At 47.9% G+C, this 21836-nt stretch overlaps 1 protein-coding gene across 3 annotated transcripts in view; it reads left to right on the plus strand.

The window, feature by feature from the left end:
• LOC144152877 (alpha-taxilin-like) overlaps positions 1 to 19022 on the plus strand; it is a 30077-nt gene extending 11055 nt beyond the window's left edge. For all 3 annotated transcript variants that reach the window (XM_077684400.1, XM_077684401.1, XM_077684399.1), the window contains 8 exons: positions 242 to 372; positions 648 to 767; positions 2619 to 2813; positions 3109 to 3228; positions 6972 to 7139; positions 13558 to 13653; positions 15859 to 15997; positions 18719 to 19022. In XM_077684400.1, the coding sequence (XP_077540526.1) occupies positions 242 to 372; positions 648 to 767; positions 2619 to 2813; positions 3109 to 3228; positions 6972 to 7139; positions 13558 to 13653; positions 15859 to 15997; positions 18719 to 18756 (1007 nt within the window). In that variant the 3' untranslated portion in view covers positions 18757 to 19022. The remainder of the gene's footprint in view (positions 1 to 241; positions 373 to 647; positions 768 to 2618; positions 2814 to 3108; positions 3229 to 6971; positions 7140 to 13557; positions 13654 to 15858; positions 15998 to 18718) is intronic.
• The last annotated feature ends 2814 nt before the right edge of the window (positions 19023 to 21836 follow it).

Raw genomic sequence — 21836 nt, forward strand, 5'->3', positions numbered from 1 at the left:
CTTTCGTTCAAAAGGAAGGCACCTACTGCATGCAAAGTATTGCACACTACAGCAATGCATGCGCTACAAATATAAAGGAGGTTGGGGAGGAGAGGTGATTACGGCCTTCCCCTGCTAGGAGCAAAGGTCGCATGAAGTGGGTGTGGGGGGCTCCTCGGGGGACTTGCCCAAGTGTGTCGCTCCTGTTATTTGTGTTCCCCCCTCCCCCCTCTCTAACCGTGGCAACAACTGACTGGTGCAGAGAACGTGCTGAAGATCCTGGAGCCCCACGAGACGGCGGAGGACAAGCTGAGCGCCCTAGTGCAGCACTACCTGGGCTTCCAGGAGGGCACCTGGCAGCTGCAGGCCTCTGTCCAGAGGGCCGAGCGACAGGTGTGGGCAACTCTGCTCTCTTGCGTCTTTCTATCGCTGCTCTCTCTCCAAAGGGTCGGTAGAATTGGTCGCTCACGGGGCTGAATCATAACCAGCAGTGCTCAGTCTGTGCCGAAATCCAGTGGCACCGATAGTGTCCCGGTAGGTCGTTGGAGGGAAGCAGTGAAGAGACCCTGCTTAGCATGTCTGCTTTCGACTGACCACAGGGGTGCGGGCCTAGCAGTTGGGATGCCTTGACGGAGTTTCCTCCTTATCCCTGGTTGCGTGCTGTGCAGGTGCGGCAGCTGTCCCGGGAGAAGGAGCAGCTGCAGTCCGACTGCAACCGGGCCTTGCTGGCCAAGAGCAAGCTGGAGGGGCTCTGCCGGGAGCTCCAGAAGCAGGCCAAGCTGGTCAAGGTGAGGGAGAGGGAGCAGTGGCTATGCAGGCAGCTCCTGTCTACTTAGTCGTCCCCTCAAACGTTTATGGAAGAACCGATTCCTACCAACTGCAGCACCCATGTCGGGCCAGTGTTTTGTGAACTGAGGGCTACATAGCGCAGGATTTAGGTGTTGTGCCGTGAAAAGGTGGGACTGACAAGGTTATGGGATGATGGATAGCCAATGACCTTCTTCGTAAACTTGAAAGCCTGTTTGTAGGATATCGAAATGAAACCAGCTTTATTGTGAACCCTGTCTTAGTAAAAGAGTTCATATTTGTGTGTGGCACACCAAACCTACACCTTAGGCTATGAGGGCTGCCGTAGTGGAAGGAAGACTGCAGATGAACTTAGAGTGTATGGGAATTTTTAACGCGCACCTAAATCTTGACACATGGACATTTGAGTTTCTTGTCTCTGTTAAATTAAAAAAAAACTGCCATTGAGGTGGGGATTTAACCCGTGGTCCTGTTCCCTGGAGACTAACCCCTCAGCGACTGAGCCTGAGCGGCATGGGTCTTCAAAGGAAAGCCTTGCATTGCAATGAACCTTGTTGAGAGAATGTGCAGCCCACTGTATGGTTGAGGGTGATCCAGTGCTAATTTTTTTTATTGCTTCATTTATTGTACTTGAGGCTCTGCGCACCCACCACTTCAGACTTTACCAACTATTTGCATTGTCGAAATAAATGGGATAAAATTTTTAAATATTTTGGACTGTCTTGCCCCTAGGACAGCTGCAGAGATTGTAACAGAAGTAATGAAGTAAAATTTGATGCAGCCCTGACTTTGCTATGCTTATGCTGATGTAATTTCTTTTCAAAGAACCATAACCAGCTTCAAACATTTAAGTGTAATTCATGTTCTTCGGAATGGACAAGGGGTGTTACCTGTTCACGTATTTGCTAGCATGCAGATTTCACTTTTGTTTTAGGATTAAATGTGCCCTATTGTTAATTTGGTGGCAGCTTATTGAGATAAAATTGGCTGGATGAGTGATGAATTTCAGCGTTATTTTAGGTCTTAAATTCTTGCCTGAATGAACAGTTTGGAGACAGGTGCACTCAGTCGTGGGATGTTGTTTGTATGCAGCGTATTACAAGAACACACGAGATGAGCCTTGAGGAAGCTGGGTGTGTATTGAGCACTGGGTCCATACGTTAATAATTGGAGCGAATGTGCCTGTTGTCTACAACCGTCAATGCTTTTCGGAGCAAGGCCTAAATTTACTGAATTCAAGCGTTTGCATAGATAAAATTACCTTCACTCCTAAAAATGTGATGAAATCAATAACTGCTATGAGTGTGAAGTATAGCTTAATCTGTAGGAATTATCTTGAGCCCAAACTGTGTTGTGCACTCATGCATCGAGTTGCCCACCGTAGTTGTGCAAAGCAGGGTGATAGTTGCTTGACAGTTGTCATGGAGGGAAGAAAAGCATAGGAGAGGCCCTGACATTGCCTCTAGTGAAGCTGGAAATGCCATTTTAGGTGGCCTTTTTTTTCGCTGGTCTGTGCCTGTTGACCATTGGATATCAGCTAGGCTGTGCCGTGATGTAGGGCCGCGGTGAGCTCGCCGTGTAACGCCTTTACTACGACGCCGTTGCCAGTGACATCTTGAGAGCATGAAAAAGATGTGTGACTTTCTCCACAGTTCTCCCAGTGTGGCGATGGCTTGCAGGGGGGCCTCTCCTAAGCTTTCTTTCCTCCTCTGCGACAGTTGTTGATACGCAGGAGCCGAGTTCCACTACAACTAGCACCAGCATCTTGTGCAGTATGCCATCAGAGAGAGTGGTCCCTGTTTGATTGTTCCTCCTCCCCCTTCATTGTGCAGGACGAGTGCCTGTTGCGCATCCGGGACGAGGAGGAGAAGCGACGGGAGGTGGCGTCCAAGTTCCAGACGACCCTGCTGGACATCACGGCCGTGCTGGAGGAGAACCAGGCGCGCAGCCTGCAGCTGCGCGAGGAGAACGCCCAGCTCGCACAGCGCCTCCGGGCCCTCATCGAGCACTACGACGTCTGGGAGAAGGTGCGCACTTGCTGGGCTGCTGCTTGTAAAAGGAGGCAGAGCAAGTTGCTCTCTCTGTGGATCGTAACGGAGGAAAGGGTGACGGGTGCATTTGCTATGCTTCGTTACTCCTGTCTGGGGATACCCAGGAACAGGGAGTTGGAAGGGAAGGAGTATTCACTGAGCAGGGCACCTGTGAAGGATGCATTCTGCCAGAGGGACTTCTCATCGAAGGCAGCTGGCGACGTACAATATCACGGGCTCCTGTCTTATGTACCCCCCTTGGTAATGGTCTCCCCCTGCTCTTCCGTTACAGAACGTCGACACGGTGCTGCAGCAGAAGGACCTGCAGGTGCAAGTGGCCGCCACGCATCTCGCCAGGGTCCAAGCACAGCTGGAGCAGGAGAGGCACAGCTCGGCCATCGAGAAGCAGCTGGTGAGGGAAGGAGGCCGGCAGTGGAGTTGTTGGGGCGGGTGGGTGGCGTCGGCCTGTTCGGGGCCAAAAGACACTGACAGCGCTTGAAAACAACACAAAAGCTTCCGTGCTACCTTTCACCAACATGAATGTTTGCGTAAATATCCAAATATTCCAACCATGGACGAGTCCAGCATTAGCTGTCGCAAGAAGGCTATTTGCGGAGAAACCTGCGCCACCCAAACAGCATTGCATCCGAACACTTGCTAAAGGGGAAATTTTCTTCTTCCACAATGAAACCATCAGCTGACGCCTGTCTCGGTTGGATGAACGTGCTAAGAGATACGTGTTCGTGACAACAATCTTTGCCTCCAACTACTAGTTGTAACTCGCAGCAAAACGCGTACGCTGAACAAACATAATAACTCGTAACACCACAATAAAAGCGGCAATGTGGCTGCTAAACGGACCATATAGAAAAACTTTCTTCCCTTTGGCAACACTGAGTCATGGCTCTAACGGTCACCCCATACAGCTCCATCAGCTACACTTGCAGGCCGAGCAGCCCGTCCCCTTCACTCTGATATGGACTCTCCCTTGGAGAACAAAAACGAGCATAAACAGAGGCTCATTCCACAGAACCTAGGGTAGGTCAGTTAGGTCGTGTTAGCTGAGGAGAGAGAGAGGGGGAGCAAGAGGAGCGGGTGAGGGGGGTCTTCACCCTTTGTTTTCTTTACTATTTTTATTTCTGCCCTCCATCAAAGCGCGGGTGGTCACGGCGTGGGAAGGAAGTAAAATAAAAATACACATTTTCGTTGCCGTGTATGCCAAGCAAGCATCGATTCAATGGGACTGCCTGTGAGCTGTAGTCTGTTGGCGCCGATCGCTTTTGTAATGCACTGAGCACATGCCATACACCGGCCATTTCATTGCGGATTCTAGCGATGTATGAAGGATTTGGATTGTTTAAAAACTCTGCGAACAGCCACGGTGTAGCAAGGATTGCGCAAACAATAAAGGCACTGAGAGCCACATTCAGGCAAGCACACAGATTGGAGCCAATGGGAAGCAGGCAAAAAAACTGGCAATGAAAACTGAAACGAGAGAAGTTAAATGGGGAAGCATATATTTAGCCGTAGCCACAGCCGCTGCCCCCTTGCTAGGGGTAAATCTCTTTAGTGCATGCTTAGAGGTTGCTGAATACGTCACGGTCAAGACTACCACTTGACTACTTAGTCAACACACTTGGGTGATGACGTGAATACGGTTTCGGTTAGTCAGGGCCTAGTGAGCGCTGACTTATGTAAGTCTTGATTAAGTACAGTGAAATCTCGATGATACGATTCTGGGTGACACGAATTTCGAGATGATGCAAATTTCTGTGAAGTCTCGGCGAAATTGCATTGTTTGCAATGGGAAAATTTTCGGTTGTTACGAACCGACCTGTGCGGCCCGGCGGATGATACGAATGAGCCAGCGATGCGCCTGACTGCCGGGCACGCAAGCGACGGCAACGTATGGGCTCTCTCTCCCCTCTTTGTCACTCTTTCTCGAGGAACGACCAGGATGTTGTTTTTCTGCTCGCGAAAACGTGCCGCGCACGCCACTGGCACGCTGATTCCGCAGCGGAACCACCTGCACGCTGCGTGCGGCGCGGCTGGAGGTGGCTTCATGGCGGCAGCTTCCGCTGCAAAGTGATCGGGGCGCTCGAACGGCTGCTTTTAACTGCTCTTTAAAATGCAGCTCAAGGCACACACGAAGTAGCTGTTGCGGTAAAGGAGCTGACAATGGTGGCAAAAGCGGTAATGTAAAACGTTACCTGCGCTGCTAGTAAAAGTGCCGATGAAATGTCTGCCGGAGTGGTAGGCCTAACAGCGGAGTCAGCTGGTTGTTTCAAGCATTTCAACGCTTCTTCCAATGCCGCGCACGTCATGCGTCATTTTCTGACCAAGGGAGAAGCTGCCGTGGGCACGGAATCGTCGACGTGGCGTGAAAAAGCCGCATGCGCAACGCTGACGTACACGCATCGCACGAAAAAAACGCACCATGCGGTTCACACCTTGACTGTTGCGGCGTGTAGTGAGCTTGGGCACTGCGAGTGAGGAGACGAATGCGAAGTTTTGCACGCTCCAGAAAGGCCTTCTCGGCGACATGGAGGTTTAAAAAAAGCAGAAATTTCTTCACGCGAAAGTAGGAAAAGAAATAAATGGAAACTTTTTTTCAGTGCTCAATTTTTTGCTCAGCGTTGGTTCATACGAATTTCGGATGATACGAATATTTTTCGCGGTCCCGCGAGATTCGTATCGAGATTTTACTGTAGTCGGGGCTGCTAGGTTTAATCAACCCCTAGTTAGTGACCCCCTCAATACAGGGCCTATACGTTTGTCTCGATGGTCGGTATAGTACTTACTTCTCCGCGTTATCACCGCCCGCACTTGGCTGCGAAGCAGATCTCGTGGCTGTTTTAATTATTGTTTAATTTATTTCAATGTTAATTTATGTATTTATTCGTTCTTGCATATTCATTTATTTATTGATATACCCTACATTATGCTAAGGCATTGGTGTAAGGGGGTGCTATGCATGAATAAACACTAAAATTCAGGAACAGGACATATATTTATTTATTTATTTATTACAGAAGCAAAATAAATTCAACATTTGGCATGATTACAGCAACAAATATTGCAGCAAGAACAGCAGATTACAGCGGCACACTCAATGAAAGCAGGTACAAGTTATGCTGTGCTTGTACGCAAGTGCTGCCAGAGCGCAGTGGAAACTCAATTCACAATCTTTCTTGCGGGCTACTGCAAACTGTTACGTACCGTTACGAACCTCTTTTTTTTTTCCGGAGCTGAACTGGTGGAACAGAACTTTTATTTATGGAATGAAACAGAAACCAGAACGGAAAACATTTCGTTCCGACACCTTGGCTAAGATAGAGCGGTAGTTTCTTCCAAGTTTGATTAGGCCAATTAACTCGTAAGTATGGTGCATCTCAAATTTAAAAAAGTCATTTTTTGTGTCTTGCTTGTGTTTGATCTTACTTTTTCTTTTTTTTTAACAGCACCCTGTTCAGTGCACTTGTAAACAAAGCACTGTTGAGTTGAAATGCCAAGCGTGTTTGTAACTCGTGTTGCAATACCATTTTCATTGGTATCTTAACTGATCCACCATTCCATTTGAGTGGAAATCAATGTCAGTGAGTTTTTTTTTTTTTTTTTTTTTTTTGAGCTTTACAAATGAGTAAGGCCTCATACTTCTGTCAAAGAGTGGAATGAAGTATTAAATTTGTTCACACATAGAGAAGTTCAACAAGTCCACTTTGATGTCCTGAATTCAAATTTTTGGTTTTGTTGGTGGCATGTTTTCTCTGTTTGCGCAACCTTGGTTGGTCTGGCATGCATCTATCAGTTTTGTTTGTGCTCGGTAACCTTCAAGGGCGTTAGTATCCTGATTCTACGGGCTAGTTGCCAAGACTCTTGCGAGCTGCTTAGCGTTGTTATTTTGTACGTAGTGTACAGTTCTTTCTGCGTGCTATTCATGTCAGTGTAAATACTGTGAAGAATTGTATTTCCCTCTCATTCATCGCATTTTTGTAAAGCAGGCAGTCAGCGCATTAACTTTTTCTCTGCCTCCATTGTAACTTGGCATTGTGCTTCCACTTAGCCTAACATGTCCGTAAAGGGTGTCACGTTGCCGATACAAGACTCCATCCAACTCGCTCTCTGCTACCCTCTGCCACCCTGCCCCTTACCCAGATGATGAAGCAGGTGACGGAGTCCCAGCGGCAGACTGCCGAGCTGGCCACCCGGGAGTCCAACCTGCGGGAGGAGCTGACGTCGCACGCCAGCAAGTACGAGGAGTTCCAGGGGGCCCTCGCCCAGAGCAACAACCTCTTCCGCAGCTTCAAGCAGGACATGGACAAGGTCTCCCTCTCTCTTCTCCCCCTTGCCACCCGTTCCGTGTGATGCTGCGCAGGTCTGCTTGTTTCATTAATACTCCTGTCTCACGGCAGATCATATGACATTTAGAGCAAGTGTCATTCTCTCTAAATGTCATTAATTCGGCGCCACATGAGAACACTGAATGACATTTGAGACAAATGGCACTGGCTAACTGAGGTCCCGGACCTCAGTTAGCGGCTAAATGAGTAGCCTTGACAGCAGTGGCGCGTCACTAAACAAGAAAATTCAGTAATAAACCAAAGAATACTGTTTCTAAAAACTGTCAGCAAGCTTATATTTTTCGCTTTGTGTTGTTCAAATAAGGAAATACAAACAAGTACTAACAAAAAACAAAATCTTGTCTCCAATGCGCACGCTACCCTAATACGGATTTTTTGCAGATTTTCTCGGCTTGTGATGTCTACTGATGTCATCTAAACCGGTGATTTCCTTATTTTTATTTAGAAGAAATAATCCTTTGGTATGTTTTTTAAAAAATATTATGTGTGAAAACATTCTAGATGCGCTTGAAATATAATTTTGAGGTTTTGCGAGCTCGCTAATCGTCACCGCTATCACAATCAAATGACATTTGTTTCGCCATGTAGACCCGCATGGCCGAACCAAATGTAATTAACAACTAATGTCATTCACTTTGAATGACGTTAGATTTGCCGTGTGACGGAGGTATAAGTTCGTCCTGCTTGACGCAGTCCGGAACAACAAGTAGAAATTGCAGTTAAGAGGCCATGAAGACTAAATACAGGTTTCCTTTCAATCATTAAAAGGCTGTGCTGTCCTGATAACAATGATACCAATTTTATTGAAATCTTAAACAAATAACCGAGGTATTAAGGAAAACATATTGGGCAACGGTGTACTTCCCAGCCACTTTCTGCCGATTTCTCTTTTAACGTCACAGAATCTTGTTTGTGTGATTGGCGGCTGCTGGCCTAGGCCGCCGCCAAGAAATGCAACTGGGTGACCTTAGTGGGGCCTCTGGTTCCGTTTGATTGTATCAGCTCAATGATAACGGGCAGTTAACACGCTGATAACTAAGTTTCTAGTGCTGGCCCATAGCATGTCACTGTAGCATGAAATTTGAAAGTTTTTCAACGTTTCTTCATTCTTCATTATTATTCAAGAAACGTCTTTTGTGGCTAGAATGATGCTGAGTGGGTTACCAAAAGCTAGTTCTTTCAAATTAAACATGCTTGTATTTTTTCTTTATGGCCCTTTTAAAGGGACACTGAAGAGAATTTGTCAAGCTCCCGTTTTTGCTTGCACTGCGTAGACTGGCTCAAATTAGCACACTTTTCATCGTTTATTCGGTTGACAAATCGGTAATTATTTTACAAAGCGCGAAAGAAGAAAAACTACCATGCGCGGTTTGCGGCGGCCGCACCAACTAAAGCTGTGACGTTAGGAGGAGCCGCACCGTGATTGGGCGATGCCCAAGGTGAGCAACCAAACAAGTTTCGGTTTCGGTTTCGGTTCTGTAAAACATAACCGTTGGCGTTGTTGGATGGGCATTCTCAATAACTCAGTAATCATCGTACCGCGCTTCTGCCATGTTGTCAGCTGTAAAAATGCATAAAGATAAGCCTCCTTGGGCGGATTGGAATCGTAGCATTCACTAGCCGAAACCTACGCAGTGCATGAACGCCCTCCGCGTACCCGCAGATGCCCAAATGTCATGCGCTTTTCCACCATATTTGGAGCTTGCCTCCCTCATGCCTGTGTCGTAAAAAGCGTGTTCGCACCAGGCTAAGGGTCTGTTCATTCTGGCCTGTGCCCACTGCCTGCAAGCAGTCGGTGCTTATGGCAACAGCACGCCAACGAGAACTCGCTAGCGCGCCAGTGCCAGCCTGCGCGCGTTTTGTGAACTAGTTCGTCGAGCCATGAACGTTGCGGCCCAAAAAAGGTGAGCTCAATATAGAAAACATCGGCGGAAAACGAAAAAGTTAACTTACAAAAAAAAAAAAGCACGTACCCGCGGGGATTCGAACTAGTGACTTGCAAAATGCTTGCGGTGGCACACCTAGCAACCAAGACCGCTCGGCCACGAAGCGAGCTCGGCTGGCACCGTTAATATAGGGTATATATTGTACAACCAGTTTACACTTTTCTTTAGTTTTGACATTTCAAGCAGCTTAGGTGACTATTTATTGTGTTGCGCTCGTGCAGTAAGCGTCGCCCGAGTTTCCACAATAGCTCACGTCTAGCAATTGCATTTCGTAGACGGAAAAGCGTTCGCAGATGTGTAGTCGTGCTGCTGACCGCTGTGCTTGTTCGCCCAGCGCAAAAAAGTGCTTCCCGCACCCTAGTTTTACGCTGTACGGTAAAAATATCAGTTGATTTTATTTCCTTAGTACCTATATTGACTTCGCTGACTCTTCTCCCGCCTTCAAGAGGCCTTATATTTTCCTACTGGCATACCAGTCAGCGAAGCGTCGCATGTGCGCTTGTGCAGCGCTTGTGTGAAGCGACCTTGACTTGGAGCTAGATACAGTGTACAAACTAACAACTAAAGAAAGGCAAATTCTACCATTCACAAACGTGTCCTGGCTTCGTTTCAACTGAGCTAACGAATTGCGACGACCCGTCGGCGGCCGGCGGACGAAGCGCTGGGCCGACTGACTCTGTCTGAAGGCCGGGGAGCCGTGCAGTGCCGCGGCCAATTGCCAGCTTATCCCCTCCTGACGTCACACGAAAACGCCGCAGAAAATGGGCGAGCGTAAAGAGAGGAGGACAGCGTTTTCGAATTAGTTTTTCTACTAAATAAAATCGCGTAAAAGCGCGCAGGGTGGTCGAAACATGGCCTGGGGACTCCGGACTACAATTTGCGCAAGTAATCCCGCAATGTTTACATATCACTTCAGTGTCCCTTTAAGCAAAATCTGGCAAGCAAAAGTCGAGGTTGCTATCACTAATTCGATGAAAAATCAGCAAGAAACGTGCTCTTCAAATCTCTCATATCTGTGCTACATACAGACTTCCAATGGCTGTTGCAGTGCTTTGACTGCTGTAATGCCTATGTGAGAGCAAGCTTGGTTCGGTGTGCTTGCCTTAATGTTTATGCGTATTTTTGACCTCTGTCAGCATTCCCATGTGTTACCGTGAAAGTCTCAGCAGGATTATCTGGCTGCTTACGTCTTCTGACGAGCTGTGACGCTATTGTGCTAGTCTGCTGGACAGTGTGCGTTTGTTGAGTGCACCGCTGTCATTATGATGAATGCATAGGCTGGTATACAGTCGAACGCCACTTCAACGAATTTTCCGGTTCGGTGAAGGATTTACGATTCCCCGTCAGTGGCCCATAGGAGTCAATGCATGAATATCCTCCCCGCAACAAACACTTTTTCAAATGCTGTTCCGCCTCAACGATATTGGACGATGCATTCCAGGCTAAAAAAATTAATTTTTGATACAAGCAACGCAGGTTTAAACATTTTGGTGCATTTTTGCACTGAAAATTACGCCAACAAAGTTACAATCATGTGTCGGCACCACCATGCTGATGACCAAGCATGGCAGCCGCCATTGGTCGATGGCGACAACGATTAGACTGGCTGTTTGCCGTTATCTTGAAACACGGCTTTTAAAATCCGAATCGGAGGCTTAGTTGGCTCAGTCTGACTCTATCCCATCAGTCGATGCGGCATCTCTGCATTGTCTGGCTTTTTCGGTGCGTTAGTGTTAGCGTTGTGCAACTGTGCAGTTCGTGCTGTGCACATGAGGCAGTGTTTCATTTCGGCGACGCATTTGTTGTGTATGTAGCATGCTTTTCGACATGGCCGTGCCATGCAAGAAGCAGAAGCTTTTTTCATTTGAGGATAAAGTCCGTATTTTGACGGAAGTAGCAAGCAGACAGAAGAAAAGTGATGTTGTGGCAAAGTTTGGAATTTCTCCGAGTTCTCTGTCCACCATTCTTTAAGAAAGCGCTTGCATCGGGAACGTCAGCCAAGCGGCAGAAGTTGACATCGTCTGCGCATGAAGAGCTTGAAAAGGCTGTGTACAAGTGGTTCATGGAAACGAGGGTGAAAAAAATACCGGTCAGTGGACGCACATTGCCGCATAAGGCACTGAATTTTGCTTGCCTTTTGGGCGTTAAAGACTTCAAAGCAAGCACTGGCTGGCTGAGCCGATTCAAGGCCCGCCACTATATCATCGGCAAGACGCTTAGCAGAGAGTCGGCATCCGCAAACACGAGCAGTACGTCCACCTGGGTGTCCGAAAACATTCCAGCATTGTTGGAAAAGTGCACCATGTGTGACATTTACAACACCGGCAAAACGGGTCTCTTTTATGAGATTCTACCATCTAAAACCCTCGACATGATGGTGTAACGTTGTCACGGTGGCAAACACAGCAAAAAGTGTGACTGTGCTGCCGTGCGCGAATGGGTCCGACAAGCGCCCGTCACTACTTGTCGGAAGAAGTGCAATGCCCTGTTGCTTCAATTAAAAGTACTTGGGGCCTTTTTGGGAAGTATGTGGCCAACAGCCGATCGTGGATGACCCGGGCCATTTTTTCTGACTGGATGGCGTCATTTGACAGCAACATAAGGAGGCAGCGCCGGTGTGTTTGTGTGTTGCTGAACGATTGCTCCGCTCGTCATATTGCAGATGCGCAGCTGACAAATGTGGAGCTCAAGTACTTTCCAACTAACTGCACTTCTGTAATACAGCCACTTGACCGAGGTGTCGTAAGAAGCCTGAAGTGCGCCTACTGCCAGCAGGTAATGTGATGCAGCGTCTCCTAGTGTGCCTGGAGAATAGTCGAGACTCGAAGTTGAGCTTGTACATAGCACTGCAGGTGATGGCTGCTGCATGGACTGCAACTGGGCGTGAAATCATTGCGAACTGTTTTGTGCATGCGTGCTTCAAGCTCGGAGACTCGAACACTGACTCCCCTGAGGGTCCCACTGACTGCAATGAAGGAGTGTGTCCACCGGCAGAGGCACTTGCACTGTGGGCAGCCCTGCAGGATGCTGGAAATGTGCCATGTGCTGTTGAGCTCGATGACTTTATCAACGCTAACACTGATGTGATCGCGCGCAAACTGACGAGGACATTACAAAGAGTGTACGCGATGAGGAGGCGTCAGATGAAGACAAAGTGCCGGGCCTGCCGCATACACCGCCCACAGCGCGCGAACTCGATGCGTTTGACGTGGTGGGAAACTGCGTGGCTGCAAATGACGTCGCCATGCTACTGTTCGCGGAATGTCAGAACAACGTCATGATGTTCGTTGGAAGGAAAACACTGCTTGAGTTTTGGAAATAAATGTTTTCTGGTATAAAAGTTCAGGTGAGCTATATTTTTGTGAATTTCTCATCAACGAAATATTTGCTTCAACAAATTTCATCTCGCGCATGGCCGATTTCGTTGTAGCAGGGCTCGACTGTACAAACAGTTGGTGCCTTGTGAGATGTGCATAGCAGCGACGAAAGTAACTCTCATCTTTGCCATGTTCGAATTTGTTTTCGTCTGATCACATGGTAGGTACGCTATCCATTTTTTTTATTAATCTTCAAGCGAAAATGAGAACTTTGTATGCACAGACGTGAAATGCACTCCCACACTCCCTCACACCACATGTGAGTTGAGTCTCAGATGAGTACATGATAAAACAGCAACACACAAAGTAATCCTTCCCCCCTCTTCCTTTGCTTCTCTTGCACTAAATGAAACATACTAGCATACATTAAACATTGCCAACACCTGAGGTGGTTTGTCCCTGCGAAGCATTGTTGCCAAGTAAAACGTCATTTTCACTACATGGGGTTCAATCTTTCCTGAAGAGCTAAATAGGTATGGCCATTACAGCACTGAGCGCAGCATTGCAAACAGCCTAGTCATCGTTTTTATTAACTGTGCACTGTTGAAGGTTTTTCTGCAGTGGGGATGTAGATGAAGGAGTTGAAACTCCTGCATTCAGGGTTTTGTATAAAATGTGGATAGGGTGTGCGTGATCGGATTTAGTGTTTCTGAGTTTTTCTTCAAAAATTACGAACAGTACAAGTAAAGGGCCCTTCTGCCAATAGCCATACTCGCCCTTCTGCTTTCTATTGTGTATACTGTATGAAAATGCCCTGGCACCGAGGCTGCACTTTTGTTCATTGTTTGCTCAACTTGCATAGCTGAGGCGCTGTTTCTGAAGAGAAGTTGGTGTTGCTTCCGCATGTTTGGAGTATGTATGAACGTGCATCTGGTGTACCGGTGATCTCGCTGAAGATAGCTCTAGCTAAAGTTGTTGCTTTCTTATCTTTTTTATCTGATCTTGCTGAAGAAAGCTTTAGCTAGTTTTTCAGTCCTTTTTTTTTTTTTTATCTGATCTCGCTGAAGAAAGCTCTAGCTACAGTATTTGAATCCATGTTTTTTCCCTTTCATTCCAGATGACAAAGAAGATCAAGAAGCTCGAGAAGGAGACAACCCAGTGGAAGCTACGCTGGGAAGCCAGCAACAAGGCACTGGCAGATCTCACGGCAGAGGTAAGCTACAGGAAGGCAGCAGTCTTTACAGAGGCGGAGGTGCATGTTATTGGGCCTCTAGCAAAGAAAGGAGCAGAGCGACAACACGGCTTTGAAAGACACTGATAAGCAGAGAGCAGAGATATAAGGAGAGAGAGCGTCACGAAAGGAAGAAGCTTTGGATAGAGTGGACGGGGAAAGCAACTGTTCGGTCATTGCAGTGTGGTTGCATTGTATGTGTTTTTGCGTTCGTTGGCGGCTCAACAGGAGCTTCAAATTCACGGTCCGCCTGCCACCTGAACTTTGACTTCTCACGGTTGGCACGTCGGCATACTACTACTGCCTGGGGCCATCTCAGGTTATTTCCCGCTCACAAGTAGCCACCTGCTTGCTTGCATCTGTTCAGCAAGTGGTCTGGCCCGCCTGCAGACGTTTGCACATCAAGCAGCGTCAAACGGGGGTTAACCCTTTTAGGGTCGAATTTTGTTTTTTAAACTTTTCCCTGGTGGTCAAATTAGTTTATTGCGGATTTGGAATGTACAAAATGTCTAAAGTCAGGATTAAATAGTAAAAAATTATCAGGAACAGTATTTTGGGGTGAGCATCACTTAAAACTGAAAAATGTTCAATAGTATTTCAGAGTGTGGTATTCCTTGAAACACGGGTCTACGCACAGTGCCTTATCGCAGTCTGCACGCATAAAGCGCATGTCCGAAAATGAGCTGTCTTTTTCCGAAGAAAGACTGTCTTCCGATTCAGACTCGGTGAAAGGAGCAAACTCAGAGTCAGAAGAGTCATCGCGGTCGGTGTCATCAGAGCGGGCAGTTCGTTGGGCCATATCGCCGCTTTGCCGTGCATCTGAAGAACTCGAAGTCAACCCAGTAAACGAGGAGAGCGAGAATAACTCATGCGCGCCGGTGATAAACAAGCTAATAGCAGCGCCAATATAGATATAAATCAACTTCCGCCGCCCCCGCAACGGAGTCTCCGATTAGGTTACTTCAGTTCCAAGCAAGGAGGGCAAGAATACCTAGTGAGCGTGGGTAATAAACAAGATAAGAGCAGCGCCAATATAGATCGAAATCAACTTCCGCCGCCCCTGATAGCGAGCGCCAATCCAGTTTCGCGCGCCTCCGATGCGATCACGTGGCGAAACTGAAACAACGAAACGCGTTGACACGTACAGACGCCGTAACGCGCCGAAGCCAGAGAGTTCTGTTTTTCACCGCAAGAAGGTAGCACAATCAAATTTCAAACACTTCTTGTAAGTCCCAGGAGGTGGCAGCACCTCCCAGGGAGCATGCATCGTTATAATGGCGCGAAATTTGAAACGGATGCTCGAAATCGTACCCGTACGGCAAAAACCCTCAAAGGGTTAAGAATATAGAAGGTTGGAACAAGGCGGCGAAGCGGTGTAAAATACAAGAAAAACGCCAGTTTGTTTGCACCAGGGTTTGTTGTATGAAGCGGACCGCGTGCACCTGAGCGCCGTATGATCGGGGATTGTTTTTGTGAGGAGTTTGCTGGGACTGCAGTGATGCGTCGTAAGAAGCGGGTCGTCGTAAGCCCGGGGGATGTATTGGTGGGTCTCCACTGTAGTTTATTATAAAACAAGCATATAGAAACCTGAAAGTGCAGCATTATCTGATCTGCAGCAGCAGAGTTGCGGGCTTTTGTTTTCTCGCTGTTACCATAACAAGGCCTGACAACTACAAAAAGCAATGGCTTACAAAGTCAAAGTAGCTAGTTATTCATTTGCAACTTCAAGAAACCTCTGGCACCAGTTAGCAGCACAGAAGATTGTTTATGCTACGTCTCAAATACCCTTTGTTGACAAAGACTTGGCATTACAGTATTTGGATTAGTGGAGACACAAGCTCACAAAAGCATTGTTTGTGTTCATTAAGATGGGGCTGCTGTTATATCACCAGCAGTGTGAACAACAAAGAAAAAATCTTCCCTTTCTTGACACGCGCTGCACTACAATGTTGTTTTTTTTCCCACCTAATTTTATTCAGAGCTGTCGTTCCTTTCTCTTTTTTGAATGATGCAATTTGAGTGCAAGGCCCGGTGCTGTTCGAGCACCTCCTATGCATGTTTAGTTCGGGCTGCTCATCGGTTCAACCCCCCCTCCTCCTCTTGACTGCTGCGATTGTGTCTTGTGAGGACCCTGTGTTGGCCTCTGGCTGATGGTGGATCTCCTCCTCTGACCCTCTGCATGAGCAGAAGCAGAGCCGGGACAAGGAGCTGCTGGCCGCCCAGCAGCGCGTCATCACCCTGGAGAAGCTGTGCCGGGCGCTGCAGCTGGAGAGGAACGAGCTCAGCCAGAAGGTCAAGGAGGGGGGCACCGCCACCACCACCCCAGGTCTGTTGTACTCAAAGGTGGGGGGGGGGCAACAACTTGCAGAGACGTCTCTTGTTGAGCCCTCGCAGCGTGGTGGTTAGGACCACAGGTGAACCACCGAGACTTGCGTTGCACTCTCAGTTTCTCAGAGCTGTGGTGAGAGCAAGGAGTTACTGTGCTACGGAACGAGGAAGAAGATAGGAGGGGAAACTTCGCTTCCCGGGGTGGCCCGATAATGTCACAAGTGCCTGGCACAGGTCGCGGAGAAAGAAGTATCTGAGGAGGGGAATCCGCTGGGCTGGGACAGCGCTGGCAGGTGGCGCGTTAATTAATGTCACTGTCTGGTGAGGAGGAAATGCAGCTTGCGAAGCAGCACAACAGATGACGCGTCAAGCGCGCTGCCGTAGTTTACATGTTCTTCTACGGACGCCGTGCACAAAAATCGTAATATCATCGAATATATTGTGAAAATTGCCAGATTTCTTTCTGTGAAATCAATAAATTGAAGTGGTGGACATTTTAAGCGGTTATTAATACATACTGCTCCAGATACAAGCCGTACTGCACTTGAAACAAAGCACTAGAAGGAATCCCAGAGCAGATGACATCTGCCGACGCCGCCTTCCCGCCATGAGTGGTTCACTCGCCGCTCTCGACTCTCGCAGGCTTCTCAGATTTGCACGCACTTTTCATGTTGCACAGGCAGGGTGGCGAAGTTAGGACAGTGTAAATATGAACTAATGGCATAGAGGATAAGAACCATTATTCACTGGAACTAATCATACCATGTTTATTTTTATTGTAGGTTTCACATTCCTAAAAAATGATTGATTGATTGATTGATTGATAGTAAGGTTTTAACGCGCCGACGCAGCGCAGGCGATGAGGCGCGCCGTAGTGGAGGGCTCCGGATTAATTTTGACCACCTGGGGAACATTCCTAAAAAAAATCAAAGCCCCTTTGTTTTACAACATCGGTGTTTGAAACGGGAAGATTTCTTCCACCGCAAACCGACTCCAATGAAAGTCCAGTCGCGCGAGGGATTCGCCGGTGCCGTCTGCCCACAACGGCAGCCAGTTATGCATTGACTGACCCTGAACCGGCGAGCCTTTCCCTTTGGTGCCTCGCGACAAAAGGCGCGTCGGTGCCGTGCCCGGCACTGTGCTTTATCGCGCCGCCGGAGCATGCTCCTCAGTAGTTCTTGCTCTGTGGCACAGGTTAAGCTAGCAGCATCTGCTGTGGGAGACCACATTGCGGGATTGCTGCGATCGGCATTTTGCTGCGCCAACGAAATGTACCCTGCTTGCTATCATCTCATTTATCAGGTGTCGCTGTTATCCCTTTCACAGTCGAAGCTGTGAAGCTAACGTAGTCTGCATTAGCTTTCATTGTGACATTATCTGGCCACTTGCCCGCACCTGCCACAATGGGTGTTTTCTTCCCGTTATGTTCTTGCTCTGTGGTCTGCAGTCAGGTTGTCATGCCTTCTCATCTAGCACGAATGTCAGAGTGGACATCGGTTAGCGTCTAAGAGACTTGCGAGTAAAGCTTAACCAGAAAATGCTCAAATGGAGGTTCTTTTTAAGGGACCCTGCAACACTTACCGTCGACTACTCGGAATGTATTTTAAGGTAAAGTCTATTGTCCCAGCAATCTCCTCCCGCAAGAATTATGAAAATCTGTTCACTATCACCGAAACTACGCGCGATAAAAAATCGCGCATAATCGTTCCCTCTCAATGGACCGCGGACAACGCGGCGAAAGCTGTGCGCTCTCTCCTGGAGAGGGGTGCGGTTTGCGGCGTCTTATCCGGCGGCCTTCGATATATGACAGGCCGGGGAGTTTTCCCCTTTTCTCCGAAACGTGGAGGGGTCTATTTCCAGTTAGGTGCCACAAAAAAGCAGGCATGGCTGCCTGCTCGCAAGCGCGCGCTCGGGCTGGTAGGGCATCTTTGAAGCAATAAACATTTGTTGTCGAGTGGTCTGGTTGAAAGGGAAGTATTGAGCTCATCACTCAAACTCTGCACGCACTCAAAACACAAAAGTAACGGCAAAACTGTGCCTACAGGTTCAGGCATAGAAGAGGTTCGCACACAGCAGCGACGACAGCGGATCGTCACAGGAAATGCGAGAAATTAGCTGCGAAGTTGACTAGTGACAGCCGATCTGACAACCATGGCCCAAATGACGTCGTATAGGCCATGTCAGGGGTGCATAATGAGGAGAACTGAAGAGAGTGCGGTCGGTTTTTCTGCGGCTTTCACAGCAATTTGCGCGCTGACCGCTTCACGTGCACTTGTAATATTTGGCTCAGGTATTCCTAAATGTGGCGCAGGTTTACTTGCACTGCTGAAAGAGTGTTGCAGGGTCCCTTTAAGTGCGAGGTTTCGGAAGTAAGTACTAGTGCAGAAATTTGCGTGGAATGTTTTGCGAACAGTGATTGTATAATAGGGTGGGCTGAAAGAGAGAAGTGAGAGAAGCAACTGGTGTGTGTTCGGTATCACACACACTCCTTAAAAGGTGAGTGGGCTGAAAATGGAAACATTATTTGTCTATGCTTTGTGATTGAAGACAGTCTTTGACAGTGCATTACAATGATTGCAGGTTTCTGTTTGTGAGCGCTTTTGTTTCGTATGTGGTAGTCATTCATTTTGGCAGCATGGCACATTTTTGTCTCCCTGTAGTATTGGTGGTTGTGTTGGCAAGCATATTCACATTTTCCGGGTTTCTTCTTTTCTTTCAGGGGATACTGCCGCTGTGAATGAAACTACCGAAGAGTGAAGTTGTTAGTCAGAGCAGCATAGAAGTACAAAACTCAAGCGCCTTCTCTTTTGGTTCTATCACCCACCTTTTTGTTTTCCCCTTTAGTTGCCAGAGAGGGTGTAGCCACGGGGATAGTGGCACAATCAGGGAACTCGGTGACATGCAAACACAGCGTAGTTACTGTTGCTCACGTTGATATTTAAGGCTTGCACAACGAATGGTCCGTCGAGAGTTTCAGAAGGACACATTAAAACATTTGCCTGTGGTACAGGATTCAAAGAAAACTGCCCCGTTGTCTGGTCATCACTGCCATTGTGTGCTTCGTCCACGTATCATCATGATTATCCCAGCCCGCGCCATTTCTTTGCCTCAACTTCTTCTCGTGCCTTGGGTTTCTACTAAGGCATTGACTGAAGTAATTGCGCTTAATCACAACTTCTAGTATTTTCCTACTTGCGAATCCCGTCTACTGTTTCTCTCCTTTTAAGCAGAGCCGGTGAGCAATTGTTTTGATGCTTTTGATAGTGGGGGGGGGGGGGGGGGAAATCGCATATTCACACTTGGCATCAAAGAACTTTCTGTAATTGGAACACAAATGCTGAGTGCACAGAGGAATGCTTGATTAGATTTGCTCCACAGGCCAATACTCGGATAGCTATTGTGGCAGTACATTTGGCCTGGTTCTCTGTCTGATCCAGGCCGGTTGGAAGACTTGTAGGCAGTGGCCTGAATTGCAACAGTGGTCAAACTGTCCTGCTGAAAGCATGGGAATGTTGGCACAAGTTGCAAGAGAGTTTGGACGCAAGCCAGACTAAACCAGCGTCGTGGCCCCACCTTTTCCCCTAATGCTCTGCTGCAGAAAGATAGGGCATCAGCACACTAGCGATGAGAGACAGGAAAGTGTTTGTGTTACAAAAAAGGGACAAGTTTGTGAGCCAAAACCTACCTGTACATGCTTGCGCTATCAATTAAGTAGTGTACACAAGATTACAGCTCCCATGGAATGGCGTTCATGCCCCATGCCAGCGTTTTGAGTGTGCATTGCCCGAAAGAAAGTGTGAATGATCACAATTCCAGCGCAAGTGAGAGGTCCCCAGGTGGTCTAAATGAGTCGAAAGCCCTCCTCTCGGGCGCACCTCATCACCTGTGTAGTGTTTGCGCGTTAAACCTCACAATCAACCAAGTGAACTCCCACATGCCCCAAATGCCACCATGTACGTGCATTCCTACCTGCAGTACAAAACATTACCCCCAAGTATTTACAACTGTACTAAAGTTCTTAAAACGAGGAGGAAATATTTTTGTGCAGCTGAACATTTGCCGACAAGCACATTGTCCAAAAATTTGATGGGCTTGCATACGTTTATCATGCCCAGAATGCAGGTTCCCCCCACCACCTTTGAGGCATCTTTAACCATCGAAATTCTGTTGAATCGTATAACACAGTTTCAGTGTGCAGCACTTTGACACCTGGTACAGCGGTTTGGCAGCGGCACTGACAACGGCATTGTCCGCGTAACCGAGCGAGCGAATGAGACACCAGAGGCAGAAAGAAAACTGCAAAGGAGCGTCTGGTGAAAGTGTGAGGGAGAGGGCGGCACACGCTGCTGTGGCGTCATCTCTCTCGCCGCCTTCCCCTCACATTTTTGCCAGACGTCCCTCCCCCGTTCGTGGCTCAACCAAACCACGTGACATTTGCGCAGGAGGTTCAAACACGATTTGCAACAACATGCTCGGCGGCGGCGGCGCGCTGTGAGATAACGGCAGAGTAGCGCGCGCCGCTGCGCATTCACTGATTATGCAATCATTTCCTGAGAGACAGCAGATATGTGACGTGACTGAGTAGACTGCCGTTCGCGCTGCGCATTAGGGAGTGCAGTAATCATCAGTGCTTTTTTTTTTTTCCCCTCAAGGTAATAAAGTTGATAGTGCAAAGCTTGACTTCATTAAGGCCATTTAAATGGATGGGCAGTAAAGCATTGCATTTCCTAGCACACCTGGCTAATATCGTGCCAGCATTGACATAGCAGATCAGCTGTCACTCCCAAGCAGCGAATCTGGCTAATACAATGTGCCAGCTTTTACACAGAACATCGGCTTTCTTTCCCAGGCAGTGAAACACCTGCACGTTTCCCTTTAATCCTGTTTCCGTGTGCCTCCCGCACAGTGTCCCCATCTAGACGAATTATTAATATGATGCGCCTTCTTAGTGCATGAGTCCCCTGTACATAATTGATGCAATGTGCAAAAAAAACATGATGCATTAGGATATCATTGATATAAATGGCCGTCTTGAGCTCTGGTAGAATGTGGTGTACCACTGCCTATTTGGGATGATGACTTGCTGACGCTGCATTCAATTTCACTGCTGCTTTGTGTGGTTTCGGTGCGACTGGTGGCGATAGCAATGATGTTTCACTTGATTGTGGTGATTCATGACATAATTTGGAGCACATGGAAATGCTGTGGACACAACGCCCTACTCAAGCCAACTTTTGGCCTTCTCCTGTTAGACCACTTAGTGTAGCATTGAGCTGGTGGCTTGGTTGTGCACTCAAGTTACATTGGAGAAATTTTCAGTTTGTACTACTGGATTATTATCACATGAACGCAATAAGGGGTACATACATATAGGTGGTATTTATTGAAAAGTTTGGCCGTCAATTTCTTTCTTTGGCAACACTGAAAGGGCCACGGACATGGCCGAAGCGCTACGGACATGGCGCGGCTTGTGCCACTGCGGCCGCACGCCGAAGAAAATTGTAACACCAGCGTGCGCCGTCGGCTCCGTTGAGAATCGGTTCAACCTGATTCTCAACGGTGGTGTCAGCACAGTTGTTATTAATCGCACTCACATTGGAGTCGAGGCATTACTTTGCATTCGGCGGGCTAGAGCTAGTAATGTCCAATCCATATCATGCGCTTAGCACGGACAAGTACTGCCATCCCGTGGAGGCCGACGTAACCAGTGACGGTGCGCTCGCATGGTTGCCTGCATGCGTGCCTCGCTATTGAATACAGGCTATAGCATTTCCCAGTGCCCCATACTGGCTACGCGTGTTTAGCATCTTGATTCGAACTGTCAAATAATTTTTCAT

This window comes from Haemaphysalis longicornis, unplaced genomic scaffold, assembly GCF_048455015.1.
Source record: "Haemaphysalis longicornis isolate Haplotype H1 unplaced genomic scaffold, Haemaphysalis longicornis Haplotype H1 scaffold_9, whole genome shotgun sequence".
Lineage (NCBI taxonomy): Eukaryota > Metazoa > Arthropoda > Arachnida > Ixodida > Ixodidae > Haemaphysalis > Haemaphysalis longicornis.